Below are 14961 nucleotides of genomic sequence, written 5' to 3' on the forward strand. Positions count from 1 at the left end.
TGCATTAAAACCGTTTAAAGCATGGGAAGTTCTAGTGAGTTTGATCAACATTTGAAATTAACTGACAAAAAAAATTCACCTCTCTGATAAAAAATTACTCTAATTTAATATATATAAATATATATGTAATTTTATACCATGGTCTGTTTGAATATTCGATTCTGATTGGCTGGAAGGTGTGCATTACAACAGACCTTGGGGTCGTGTGGTTCTTTGCCTTCACATCGTGCATTAAAATCCTTGAATGCACAGAAAACCGTGGATTATCCCTTAAATAAAGAACAGGAAACCGAACTAGAATAAGCATAATTGAATTCTACTAGTTTTTATTTATGTCGTTTTGGTTCTCTTAACACCTGTCTTTTGTTTGTTTTGTGCAATGTTTTTTTTACCCAAAAAATTAATTACGATTTTTTTTACATCAGACATTTTATTTTATATAAAACTGATTGATTTTTCTTTTTCAGTAATATTTCCTACTAAAACATTTGTAAAGTATTTTTACACAAATATACATTTTATGTTAATTTAAAACTGTATAATGCCGTGGGTAGATAAGTTACAAAAGCATGAACACCAAACAAAAGTTAAAACATGTTGAGTAATGTCTGTATGTATTTGTGTGTCACTATACAGACATTTCATTACACCTTTCGCCACTAGACTCATTGTGTCATTTTTACACTATTCCAATCACATATTGGTGAGCGGAGTAAGTGTAAATAGTCTCTGCCAACATTTGTACTCACTGTAAATAGACACTCCGTTAAAAATGGTTTTGACATTTCTGACATCACATTTAAAGGTGCGACATCATGGAACTTTCTTACCGCACATCCGTAGTTTATGTTTACAACACCTTCATCAGATTAAACTGTTCAACTTTGTCAAAAGAATAAAGATGATTATTTTCAAGGCAAACCATAAATAAATTAATATCTAAACCATTTATAAGGAAACATTACGGACTACACCACACCGTGTCTCAGTGACGGACACAAAGAGGCATCCACCTTTCTTGCCCTGTCCTTAAAGTATAAAAGATGATCGACTCTGAGTCTTTATTTATTTGAACCGCCCCTTCACTCTCTCCACTTCATTTGTTCCCCATTGCACTTACGCGCCCTTCAAAAGGCATTAAATGGTGATCTCTGCTAGCACTGACCCGGAGGGCTATGAGTTTTTCAGGGGCCTATTTGCCCTAAGGCTGATTGGCGTACGGTGAGTAAGGTCTTGCCTTTTGTTCCTCTGCCGGCTCGGAGGCTCAATTATGTTCTCTCTTCTGTACAACACACAAAGGCCACTGACTTTCACGGCCGATTCCAATGGAGAACCGCTGCTGTGGATTAATGATGTCTGCACTATAGCGGAACAGTGAGGGCCTTTCATCTCCACCAGTACCTTGATCCATGTTTGTGACAATGCCAAGGACTCTATAGATCTTCCTTACGAGTGTTTCAAAGTGACTGAAAGTACAGCTTATTAGGCCTCAAGCAAAGTGACAGCATAGCAAGAGTTGTCAGATTTGTAATTGTAAAGAACACCGCACTTGGATTTCAGAGTAGCGTAGCGTGTAGTATTCGGTTAAAAACTGCAGATTAATAGGCCCTCTCTGGGTTTGTGTTGACGTTACTGCTCCGTTCGTTCCCGTTAATACGATCACTTCATGCACATCCAGAAACATCCAGAAACTTTCTAATTAGTACTTTTCTGCAGTACTTTGAGTCCTAATTAAACTGTAGTTTATTCAAAAAGACCGAAATCAACTTTTATGTCACATGAAATCCTATTAGCTTATTTGAATTCATCAAATTTCTGGCCCCCTCTAGAGCTCAAGTCCCATATGGGAGGTCATCCCACTTGGCGGGCATATTTGTAACGCTTCCAGACAGCTATTTCAGTCGTAAGACACCAATTAGTTTTGTTTTAAAATCTGCCCTATCTACACTTCACTATCTAAAAGGGTCGTCACATGACCATTCAGTCATGCCGAATATATGCACATACAAGTTTAAACAGTTGTGCGGTATGCACACGCATGCGAGTCGGTTTTTCACGCAGTGTGGACAGATGAAGAGTGGCCATGTTACCGATCAACTGATGACATTGAGAGCTATTCAAAAGTACCTTGCTGGAAAATAAAACACTATGAAAGTGATTCTCATGATATCGTTTTCTAAATCTTCAAGCATCATAGTTGTGATGTGAACGCTAGAACGATTTTTCTACATTCGCATTAACATATTTGTCAGACGCTTTTTTCCAAAGTGACTCACATTGCATTGTACTATACATTTTGTTTCTGACTATGTGTAATCTAATATGTGTAAAGGCAGTTGTACATACACTCTAAATGATCTATATGACTTCTGACAGGAGACGTCACACAGCGGTATTGCAGATGAGCAAACAACAAAAAAATGCGTCTCGCAGACATCAAATGAAGAGCTCTTTTCCAAAACGCATTAAACGCCAATTAAAAAAAATGAGTTTGTCATGCCATTTTGCTGTTTACTAAATCTATTCACTGCTCCATCAATGTTTCATGCCAAATCGCTACATTTCCTGGTTTAAAATGTTCTGCAAGATGCAGATTCTTTCCAAAACGCTATAAGTGCCGAACCTGTTTTTAGCCTAATTGCGATTTGTCCTCTCGACCAATCAAAATTCGCTTGTTAGTGGTATTTGTATGCGTGTTATTTTTAAATTATTTGTTGTATGTGGTGGAAAATATTGAAACATGAAATGAAAATATTTATTATTTTACTATTTAGTTTGTTACTATTTATTTGATTTGGCTGTTATTTATTTCATGCATTTGCATTTATTTGATTTATATTAATTTATAGTAATTTATAGTCCCTGATGTCATATGTTGCATGTTCTCTTGTTTATTTGTTTTTAAAAAGAAATAAACCAACATTTTTTTTGAGAAAAAGGATGGATTTGTAGCGTTTTGAAAAAAATAAAAATTAACTTTGAATTTATAATCGACAATATTGTTGTTTCATTTAACAATCTTTGTTTAAGATTGTTGTTTAGCCAACAGACCATTTTAACAGGATAAATTGAATATTAACAAAATGTATGGGTCTAGGTAAAAAAATGTCATTTTCATGAAAACTATCAAAATGGATTTCTCCCAGCATCTGTATGTGTGCTATCAGAGATGATAGGCTGGGCTTTGCAGGTGACCAGGACAGCATTACAGACATTTCCCAGCCATTTAGAATAAACCAGCTCTGTCTTAGTTGGTCCTTTTTAGCAAGACAGTGAGTCATAATACACGTGACTATGACTTCTGATCTTCCGGTCACTTATCAATATGGTCCCTGTAACCTCACTGTTGATGGCGACGGATCTCCGGGGCAGCGTGGCGGTGGGCATATTTATGGCTGAACGCTAGAAATAAATGTCATGTTTTTGGTTGACACACAGCCTACACAGATGCAACTCTTGGAAAAGTGTCACCGTCCTTTGATCCAGAGACGCTCCGTGTCACGTATGAATATCACCGAGCCCATCCGAGTTATTAAGCTATTAAGTCATGCCAAGCAAGCCGCTTAGATGACTCACGGTGAGCTACATTTGCTCCTGCACCTAATGCCTCATGTTTTCTCCAACAGCCGGCGTAATATCAAAGCTCAAGAGCTGTTTATAAAAGACGACTGGATCACCAATGTTTTTGCCAGGCCGTTGGTGGCGGATTGGTTGATTGCACCTTCCCTCTACCCATCACATCAAAAAAGAAAACGTGTCTAAGCCGTGCAAGCCTGTTTAATACCTGATTCACGATTACAGAGGTGGACAAAAATAGCCTAAATTGTCATAATTACGGCAAGACGTGCATTTGTGTCGAAGCCACGCCGCTGCCGTTACCCAGACTCATGTGTTAAGTGGGGTTCAATGAACTAATGAATGATTCAGTGCGCTGAACAGCTCGCGCGCTAAAATTCATGAATTGCTGTGCAAATGACTGAGGGAAAATGACACCGCGCGCTGACTATCTGCATGATTGTGCCGGGTTTTCATTGCCGCTGATAGCGCTTTCCATCCAAGCAATTTCCCTGCGTGCATGCGGTTCTGACGCACGTCACGTTTTGTGCATGGCAAACACTTTTGATTCTGCGTGCAAGGGTACAGTTAAAGATACGTTTGAAACCGACAGATACTGAGAGCTATTAAAACGTGCTGTCACTCAAGTCTCACCTGGTCCCACGGACAGATGATCCCGCCGTAGAACATGAAGAGGTAACCCATGGCAACCAGACAGCCCCAGATAAGCAGGGAAAAGAGGCGAAGAAGCTTTTTGAATACGGACTCAATGCACACAAGGATGAAGATGGTGAAGAAAATGGCCAGGGTCGTGGGCACAGTGATGATGAAGGCCATGTGGTCCTCCATGTCCTGTAGCAACATAAGAAAAGGTTCAGGGGTTATTCATTGAGGCATTTACAAGATTATTGACATGTATAAAACATTATGCGCATTCAGGAAATGAACGGCAGGGATTGATCTATGACTTAACCTACTTTTAAACAAGAGAGACATGCGCTTTCATTGCGAATTGTTTTCTATGGGAAGACACAAGTAGTCAAAGACTGGCTCTGTGACTTCAACTTCTAAGAATGTCAGACCTGTATACAGTCTACTGCTGTATAGTTGCCAACCAAAATCTCATTCTCTTATACATACATTTTTGTATAATGTTGTCGTAGTATTTTTCCTTGGGGAATTTACGGTGGCTGCTGATAGTCAATTATGCGTGTTATTTTAAACAACATTCAATAAAGGAGTTATGCAAATGAAGTATCAGCACAAACATGCCCAAATAATTAGTTCTGAACACTATTTGCATAAAACAATTATTCTGCTCGCAGGCCGCTTGTGAGTACTGGTTGTGGAGGAGGCAGCAGACTACCGCAATTTGGCTTTTGTAACTGGAACTGGGACTGTTTACTGGGAAGAATGACAGCCTGCTTAAACTGGATTGCTGTTTAGTAAATTAACCCTAATAAGTCCAAACTTCATTTTAGGGTATGAATTTGGGCATGGCCACCGGGCGAATTAAATGTGGGTTAGGTAGTAAGTTTGATGGGGAAATGTGGGACAGCAGTGAAAACCAATGTAAAGCTGTAATGTCTATGATATGAAAACGGTATGAAAGCATTTTTTTGTTTATTGCAAATATTATTTTCGTAATTTTTTCAGCAATTTTTTAAAACCTTTCAGCTCGTAAAAATAATTTGTCATTAAAACCATTCCATCTACAACAATATTAAGGCACAAGCTAAATATTATATAACATAAAACAATTTCAAAATACAATTCAAATAAAAATACAAAACAACTCTTTGCTGTATTAAAATCACACTTGAGACCCTTGAGACTTGTAATCTTTAATCAAAAACAGTAAGCTTACAGTAATGCTAACAGATAGAAACACACAGGGCTGCAACAATAATACAGTCAGAACAAAGAATTTGAGTAATTATTTATGCAGATTTGATTGAAGATGACACACGCCCCAATGGTTTTTATCGTGGTTTTCAGTGAACAAAGACTGCCTTCATCGGTCATCAATAACATCATAGGTCATAGCTTTGCAGTTTATGTAAAGGAATAAATTGAAGCTTCAGTTAACTACATTGCATTACTGCAGCTTTGTGCGTTGAACAGACTGAAAGTCATTATTTACAATGGTTTCCTTCTTAGAAGCTCTAAAATTGAGTGTTACATGGTGCGTCAACACCATTTGTCCCCAGTGTTTAGTGGACAAGATTTTAATACTCTTTTAAAACATCCATTTATATTATACAGACAGAAGTGTTCAGAATATTTGTCATATATTGTGCTTCGTCCCACGGATGAAATAAAGTATACTGTGTTGATCTGAAATGACAAGTAAATATTTTCATTTTGTTTGCACTATTCCTTTAAGTTAGCAGTTTTTTATTTGAGGTGTGCTGGATGATGTAGTGAGCTGAGGCATCTTTGTTTTTGATGCCTGTATGTGTCTGTGTGTATTCTGAATGATGAGAGAGTTGAGGGAGCAAAGTCAGAGTAATATAATGCCTGTACCATTGTATGAGTCACCAGGCATTACAGAGACACCCCAGGGAGTACTACAAATTCAAGGAAACACTGGCACACAGTTTGAATTTCAATGAACCGGTGGGGAACACACCCTCTCGCTTCCCATCAAACCCAGATGGAGCGCACATGCACCTTTTTCTAGATTAACACTAGACTATTTGACTGGGGAAAATGTTAGAGGTGCTTGCCCGTGTAATTAAAGTCAACCAAGTCTCTATTATGTTTTGGTCCCTAGACCTGACCCAGGTCCCTATAATCTACTGTAGGTATTTGATTTTTCCAGTAGAATTTGCTGTTAAAGGGATAGTTCACCCAAATATGACACAAAAGAAGATATTTTGAAGAACGTTGGTAAACAAACAACATTGGCCCCATTGACTTTCAATGTATGGACACATTTCTCAAAATATCTTTTTTTGTGTTTCACTGAAGAAAGTCAGAATTATGACAGAAATTTGTGTCCCACAAGTTATATGCAAGTGTGAATAATTTGGTTTAGAAGTGTCGGTTTTAATAACAGTGCGTCTCAACCCAACGGCACACTCATTAGACCGGCAATACTGCATAAACGAATGCTATAAAGGGTCAGGAACTCCCCCCCTTTTCAGCTACATTCTACCCCTCTGTCTTTTTGGAAAATGCAAGTAAAATGGGCGTGAATGCTGTAAGAGGAAGAGTGTGGGGGTGGGCGGGGCACGAGAGAAATGATCCTTCTCTTAAAATATATTTGACATACCTGTTGTATATAGTCTATAGTAATTTTTTTTAACAAAATGCAAGCATAACTGTTCTGGTTAAAATATGACAGTTACCGCATTTGATGGAATGGTCCTCAAATAAGACTGAAACAGACAGCCTTCATGAGCGAGTCCAGAAGTTCAAATGTCTTCATTTCTAAAAGCTTTTTTGAGTAGAACAGTTTGCTTCTTTTCCGGCCTTAATCGCATCCATAACGAGCGGGCTACAATCCGGTGATCGGTACGGCATGGGAGAAGGGGGTTCTAACAAAGCAACTATCATTTGTCACAGGGTTACCAACCATTTGTTTGCCATCGGTCGGAAAACCCCTTTCGTCGGTGTCGGAAGTCGGAGAGCTCCAAATTGCAATCCGTGCCTGTTTCTGTGTGCCACAATTTCAAATGTCATGTATTTATCACTTTCAGTGGAGAAGCCTTTCTCCCAAATAAATATATATATATATATATATATATATATAGTGTATTTCACATAAAAATGCACTTTAATACGTTATCCATCAGCTTATTATCATGTGACATGAACGCCTCTCTCTGAAGGGTATAATTAGGAGAAATGTCTTCTCATTGGTTAAGAAAACACAGTCTCATGAATAATTATGAGACACCAACACGTCATCAATGTACTATCGCACATCGCCACGTCACATCCTTTGATTTGGCCAGATGAGGATTTTAAACCAGGAAGGCAAAAATAGCGCAAAAAAGCTCTAAATGAACTTGTTTGCTCTAATGTAAAAACGTACAGTTGCTAATGTTATTTTCTATTATGTGCAACACAACCGACTCTGTTAACATCTGAATAAATGTTATTTAGTGTTTTGTGGCTCTTAAAGAGACACCACTGTGAGTGCTGTTGTCGTGTAAAACACAAGTCGCCCAGCGACACACCAAAAGTGAATAAATGACCCAACAAAAAAAGGTAGCTAAACTAAGCTAAACTAAGCTAAGCTAAACTAAGCTAAACTAAACTAAACTAAACTAAACTAAACTAAACTAAACTAAACTAAACTAAACTAAACTAAACTAAACTAAACTAAACTAAACTAAACTAAACTAAACTAAACGGCTCCAAACACATACCTCAGTAGTCCCTATCAGGGCATAAAGGGGGCGGGTTTCGACCACCACGCACGCCCCAGAGTCATCACCACCTGGTTTATATACGCTAGCAAGTAGCAGCTGATTGGTTAAATGGCTAATGTTCGTAACGAGTTAACACACAAGCATCGCTACAGAACGAAGCAAAGGTCTGGTTTTAGGCCAGCGGTCCGCCAATTGAGGATGACTGTTATACAGGTCGTTTTTCAATCATGGCTTTTTATACACAGTACACAGTGGTTTGCGTCTCAGTAAAGATCCACCAAGGTGTTTTTAGGGGCCGTTCATATTTTGTGTGAACTTGTATACACAAGTTTGCTTGCGCTCTCCTGGTGTTTGCTGTTGCTAAGGAAAGCACTATACTATAGAGGAAACACTCTAGAATTTTCTAGATAGTCTCAATGTGCGGCAATCCGACATCAAAGTCTAAATATTGTACTGACTCTCACGCATACACACACAGCGACTGATTGTACATTTAAGTCCATTTAAGTCCATTTCGCAGAAGTCACAATGGGAGCGAGCCACTCACACGGGTGTGCTTTGTTACAGCTGTATCCGTTCCACAGCCACTTCCCATCCCTTCCACCGAACATCTCAGTCTGATGCGAGTTAAGGGATTGAGTTTTATGTAACTCTGTTTTCTTTGGTTTTTGCAGCCAGCACTGTAGACTTGCTGATGTGACAAGAAACATGCAACTTATTGTCAGCACAATGCAAACTTACATCCTGGCCACAAACTCATGCATTTTTTACTCATTAACAGAAGCACACTTTGTGTTGTTTCTGCACAGGATGACAGTATTAACAAATGTGGTTTTGTAATGTATTTATACAATTTACAGCTGTAATTGTCCACTGCTGTATCGATAGGTCCTGCATTTTCATGGAGATTAGTTTTTGTGTTGAGTGGACGCTATCTCTTCTAACAAGGATTTACTGCTGCTTGCTCATCAGTTCTGTATGCATACCTAACCAGCTTTTAAATAGAAGCACACAGTTTTGTATTTCGACACCTGTGCCATGCAAAGTATGAATGTTGCATTACTGAATTAAATTAGCTTGCACTTTATTTTACTGTACATGCACTTACAGTGTACTTACTCAACAAAATGCCCCTATTAAGTGTTAGAGATAGGTTCAAGTTTGGTACCTAATAATTACAAAGTAATGAAATGGTATTTCCCCATAGAACAGGACTGTAAAATAAGGTTCTACTGATAATTAAACATACGATCAAGTGGTTAATTTTAAGCAACAATGCTGGTCAAATGTTAATGGTGTGTAGGTAATGTGATGAACTACACTTATGGTTACCATGATATTATAACCACAATTTTCAACGTGTTAATATGAATTTGCCAGGAGGAAATAACACATTTTCTAAAAATGACCTAAAACTTAAAGGTGTAGCATCAACAATTGCAGACACTACTTGGTCCTAATGCAATGACATTCATGTAGCTTTATTCATGTACAGTTTATCCCTTGAATAGTTAAATATAAAATTCTGTCATCATTTATTAACCATTATGGTTCAAGACCTGTATATGACTTTTTGAGAAATTTCAATGGGACCCAGTATTGTTTGGCTACCAACATTCTTCAAAATATCTTCTTTTGTGTTCTGCAGGAGAAAGAAAGTTATACAGGTTTGAAATGACATGAGGATGAGTAAAATAATAAACAAATGTTCATTTTTGGGTGAACTGCCCCTTTCAGAAAGGAACATGATTGGTGCAATTTCCCTTACATACTCATTTTGAAAATCTTAAGCTGTTTTTACGTATTGACTGTAACACACAAAAATGACCTGAGATGTTGTTTTCCTCACAATTAAAATATTTTTAAAATAATGTGTGCTCTTCAAGCTGAAGCGCAGGTATAAATGATGTGTTCATTTAACACTAATGTTGTAGTGTTATAGCCATGCATTTTTATTAAAGGAGCCAGTCTTTTGCTGTTTTTGAGGCTTTGATTTAGTTTTTTGCGTGTTTAAAAGTGGATGTTCATGTTTCTAATTGAAAAAAAATGCTTTATATTTCACATATTTTAAGTCTATTGTTCACCTCTGTCCCTCTTCTCACAAAACGACTGGATATCTTTCGGTCTATATAAAGTCTCTCCTTCAGAAACGCTCTGATTGGTAAAGCTGACCAGGTCTGTCGTAATTGGTTCCCCGCTTAGAGGGTGTGTGAAGATGCCCCACCCATACCATATCAGTGAGCTTCCACTTCTCAGGCTGTTGTGATTGGTCGGTGCCCATCTCAGTCCACGTATATTCATAAACTTTTGGCAATAAACAGTGACAATTGCGTCAACTTCACTTTATCAGTTAAAAACATGCGGATCCTTCGAAGTGTAACAGAGGTCTGCTAAACTGATAGTTTTTTGGCGTATTCCTTTGGGCGGAGGTAATTAAAAGCACTCGGAATAGTGACATCATGGACTCGGGAAAAAGAGGGCTGTAGTCCGATTCCAGCCGTTCTCTGTGGTCCTTGAAAAGAGAATTCTGTTAAAGACAATATCTCGCACTGAACTTTGAGCTTTATCATTTTGAAGGTATTGTTTATGAAGTAAGTATAAAACACTAACTAAAGGTTGAAAAATGGGATCGCAGGGAACTGGATCTTTAACTCTCTACCTAACTCAGCCAAGCAAAGGTCAAGATACATTTATAAAGATGCTGTGAAGTGTGTAGTTGAGTGCACAGCTTTATTTGCTTAACTGATTTACCACAGCCACATTGTAAAAAAACATAATTTCGTTTTTTTTTCAAATTTTCCAAGTAATAATAAAAAAAGAAAAATTCAGAATATTATTATTTTTATTTTTTTAAATACGTTCAAATTACAGAAAAAGACAGCAAATTTACAAGAAAAAACACTCTTTATATATTATCCAAATATCCTGTTATTTAACAGGAAAAAAAATTTGACAAATTTTTGCTAACAGTGCATCTCTCCTGCTAATGATCCCCCCCAAAAAACGCTTAGCAATGCTTTCAATGGTGGGCTGAATGGAAAAATATGTTGTTGATGATAAATGTTTTTTTGTAACTAAAGCTCTGTTGGGGTTTAGTTCTGTGGCTTTTGGCCAAATAGTCAATACTAAGATGGATGCACTTTGATGATACATGTACATTACAGTATAAAAACTAAATCAAGTTTTGGTGTCAAATACACGTGGTGATATTAGACACTAACGGCTATCGGGCGACAGTTTAAAAACAGACAATGATCAAGGAAGATATATCCTGTCAGTCAAAAGAGGACAGAAAAATATTAACAGAATCTCATATTAATCTTGAGTACCTATAGAGTAGTATTGCATACTTCGTATCTTCGAAGAGTATTTAGTTGGATCACATTTATAAAAGATAGACACAACTTTACAATTATTTCCGAAAACATACGGCGCGTGGGGGGGGGGGTAGACTCAACCAAAGCGCGTAAATTGTCAACAAAACGCAGAAATCAGTTTCACTCGCGCATGCCTTTCATGTCCAGCATCTTTTAGCGCTGGGACGGCTCCAAATATCAGTTTCAAATGATCTCTAAATCCAGCGTTATATCCACAGTTTATATAACATTCATCACCCAAATGTAGTGAACAAACAAACACCTGAACTTCTTGAACTAATGCTCTCTCTCCTGCTTACTAGTGAAAGTGACGTCTGCGCATGCCCCTTCTCCTGCTCTATTCCGGGAGAATTGTCCAATAAGGGACTAGGAATGGTTGTTACGAAACAGTTTTATATTTTCGAAAAAAACGTTCCGAAACCTGTACAAGCGCTTGGGGAGTATATCAAGCACAGAAATATTACCTAATAAGGTCAACTTGTTTTTTGACAAGTAGACCATGTTAAGTATGAAGCGACAGCACGTTTTACATTGTAAAGAAGTCAGAAAGCATGACACATCGTTGCAGGGCCGCTGTAAGAAATACTAATTAAATCTTAAAAATCACAATCGACAGATATTACGGAGTAATCAGATGCATCGGTGCATCTCTATTCAAAGTCATACAATACAGAATATTTGTGTCATGCTCTAAATTCTGTACAAATACTGAAACTGATGCTTTTTCACATCAATAGATTTGTTTAAAAATAAAGCATGTAGAGTACTATTGCTTGCAAGCTAACTAATGTGTTTTTTAATCACGTGAACTTTTGTTCTTGTTTTAAAAACATGTTATCTCGGGATTCCACCAGCAGCTCATTAATCTTGAATCTCTCTGGACAGAGCAGTGCAACATACTCGCTCAAAAGATTTGCTGTGAAAAAACAAGATAAGGACTAGGCAGGACTTCCTGTCCAGACCGAGAAGGGTTGGAATTGAAATAAAACAAAAAGGCACGCCGGACGGCAAAACCAGGATAACTCAAAGTTTGTGTTTTGTGACATTTTTTGGCCTTGTAGCCATTCTGTTTGAGCAGGCTGCTGTTTCAAAGATAAGAGCCTCGGCACTTCAAAACAACATACCCACAGCCAAACCACAGGAGCGTGACCACAAACATTTATTTTCATTTTCTGTTTTGTTCACATACATTCTGGGCAGTTAGAAAAGTAAAAAGAAAAAATAACAATTTTTATATACATATATATATATAAATATATATATATATATATATATATATATATATAGAACAGGGACGTCTGTAAGATGTCTGCTTTAAACACTGGAAAACGTCTGTTTTAGTAAAAAACGTCACTGTAATAAAAGCGTATTTTTTCCACGATTTTCCACATAAAATGTAAAAAAACAGTATTTTACTGTTTTTTACATATTTTTTATGTATTTTTTAAATACGGTAAAAAAACGTAAAATTACTAAAAAGAACTTATTAATTAATTTTATTTTACAGTTTATTTCTTATGCCACAGCTGCATCTAGTTCCCAGAAATGTCAGTTTTTTTAACAAGATCTCTTTTCTTTTTACAGTTTAATTTTAAAATACGGTAAAAAAATTTAAAATTACAGAAAAAGATAAGTAATTTAAAAGAAAAACGGGGAAAGAGATTTTAAATATATACTTATATCTTGTAACCTTACAGGATTTTTTATTTTACAGTATGTTTCTGTTTCTCCACCTTACAGAAAAAATCTGTATTTTATGGATTTTTCTTTCAGTGTACGTCTTGAAGATGTAGATGCAGACATCAAAGAAAGTCTCCCATGTATGTTTTTTTTAAGTTCTTCATATGAATAAATTAGTAGCACTATAAGAATGGTTTACACTTTACAGTCATATTAAGTAATTGCTTAAGTCACATCCATAGTCTATTAAAAAATCACCTGAATATTACGAACTTTATCTCGCTAATCCATTTCAATATCTGACACTTTCTTTCTTCAAATAAATGAATCACATTTACATCGCTTTCATACAAAATTACTGGGATTGGAAACCATGACTTTTCTGCAGATACCGCATTGTTTTAGCAGTTGATCTACAGTAATAGTTATTTATTATTTCAGCTATTTACGATATTCTACAGTGTCTGAAACTGCTTTTGTGTGATGTTGCTACATTCACGACGCTAAGTGCCCAAGACCTCTTCCATATAACCCAGCGCACCATGAAACAAAAAATGACTTAGCGTGTGATAATTTAAGCGCACAGTTCAAGTGAATCAACAGCCATAATCTCCAAAGCCCATTACACATAAACACAGACAACTGAGCATCTGGTGAGAGAGAAAGAGTGAGCACGAGAGAAGGAGTGAAACAGCGGGTGTAAATGAGAAGGTTGCAGAAGTGCAGCTCTTAGAAACGGCTCTCCCGCCACTGAGATTCACACAATCTGCCACACAGAGAAAAAGAGACGGAAAGTGCTGCAGTCCACGCAAGAGCAAAACGCTGTAACCCCATTCCTGTTTTTACCATAAAAACAAGCTGTGCAATACAGAAATGCAATGAGTACAAATAATAAAAAGTGAGAAAATAAAAAGGCTAATCATTTTTACAAGCTGAAGAAAACGCTGGAGAAAAACATGAAAAAAACGTGAAAACCCGGCATCTGTCACTTTATAGAGGCAAGTTAGACTTAACACTTTTATGAGGTTTCTCACAGGGATGCTATAAAGGAACCATTTTTAAGAACAGTTTATTCTTAAAAGAGCCATTTCTTTGTTACATTTTATAGTCTCAAGAAGCTTTCGTGAAACCTAAGGGTTCTGCTGATGGTAAAGGTTCTTCATGGGACCATTTAGCCAAAAAGGTTCCTCTATATGGCATCTGTGAACATGGACAGTTTGACATGAACAAAACTAGAAAACCATGAGTACACGATTCAGCAACAACTTCTTCACAACACAAATAAACATCGTTCATCAACCGCAATACATCTCATTTACTGAAATTCCATCAACTTAATAAACAATGTAAAACATGACATCCCGAAACACCGGTTTGAGAACCACTGCCCTGAGAGATCAACACATGCAGAATGATAAAACAAGCATCCTAGTCCACCGCCAGAAATAAAAGTACACAAAGAGTAGGTGGATGAAACAAGCAGACTCTCACCAGTCCAGAGGCAAAGAACACGATGAGCAGAGCCAGGCACGCTCCCATGATAATTAGGAGCAGAAACACAATGAGGGGATGCTGCTGGCTCATGCGGTAGTACGACTCGTACACCCAGTCTGGAGACTTCAGCCGCCCGGGTGACATCACCATGTCCTCTGGACCCTCAAGCAGGTAAGCTCTCTGCGGCTGGAACATGGGGTCCGAGCGGACCCCGGCGCTTCCGGCCGAGCCTTCGTCTTCCTCTTCTTCCTCCTGGTAGTGCCGTTCTGGCTCGTCCTCTTCTGGAAGAGTGCTCAGCTGCGGCGGGTGGGACAGACGGGTCCCGCGCCAGGGCAGGAGGGAGAGCGCTGCCGCACGCAGCATTCTCCAGCCAACATGTTGAACTGAGCAGCGGAGAGCGACTGTGCTTCACACGAGAGAGCGTGAGAGGAGGAGGACAGAGAGAGGAGGAGAGAGAGAGAGGAGGAGAGAGA

General features: G+C 37.9%; 1 protein-coding gene across 1 annotated transcript in view; it reads right to left on the minus strand.

Annotated features, from left to right (window-relative positions):
- Positions 1–14961, minus strand: part of adcy2b (adenylate cyclase 2b (brain)) — a 62713-nt gene extending 47752 nt beyond the window's left edge. Inside the window, exons 1-2 of the mRNA XM_056741959.1 lie at positions 14486–14961; positions 4210–4407 (exon numbers count right to left, since the gene is read on the minus strand). Of these exons, the coding sequence (XP_056597937.1) occupies positions 4210–4407; positions 14486–14851 (564 nt within the window). The 5' untranslated portion in view covers positions 14852–14961. The remainder of the gene's footprint in view (positions 1–4209; positions 4408–14485) is intronic.

The sequence above is a fragment of the Triplophysa dalaica genome, chromosome 25 (assembly GCF_015846415.1).
Source record: "Triplophysa dalaica isolate WHDGS20190420 chromosome 25, ASM1584641v1, whole genome shotgun sequence".
Lineage (NCBI taxonomy): Eukaryota > Metazoa > Chordata > Actinopteri > Cypriniformes > Nemacheilidae > Triplophysa > Triplophysa dalaica.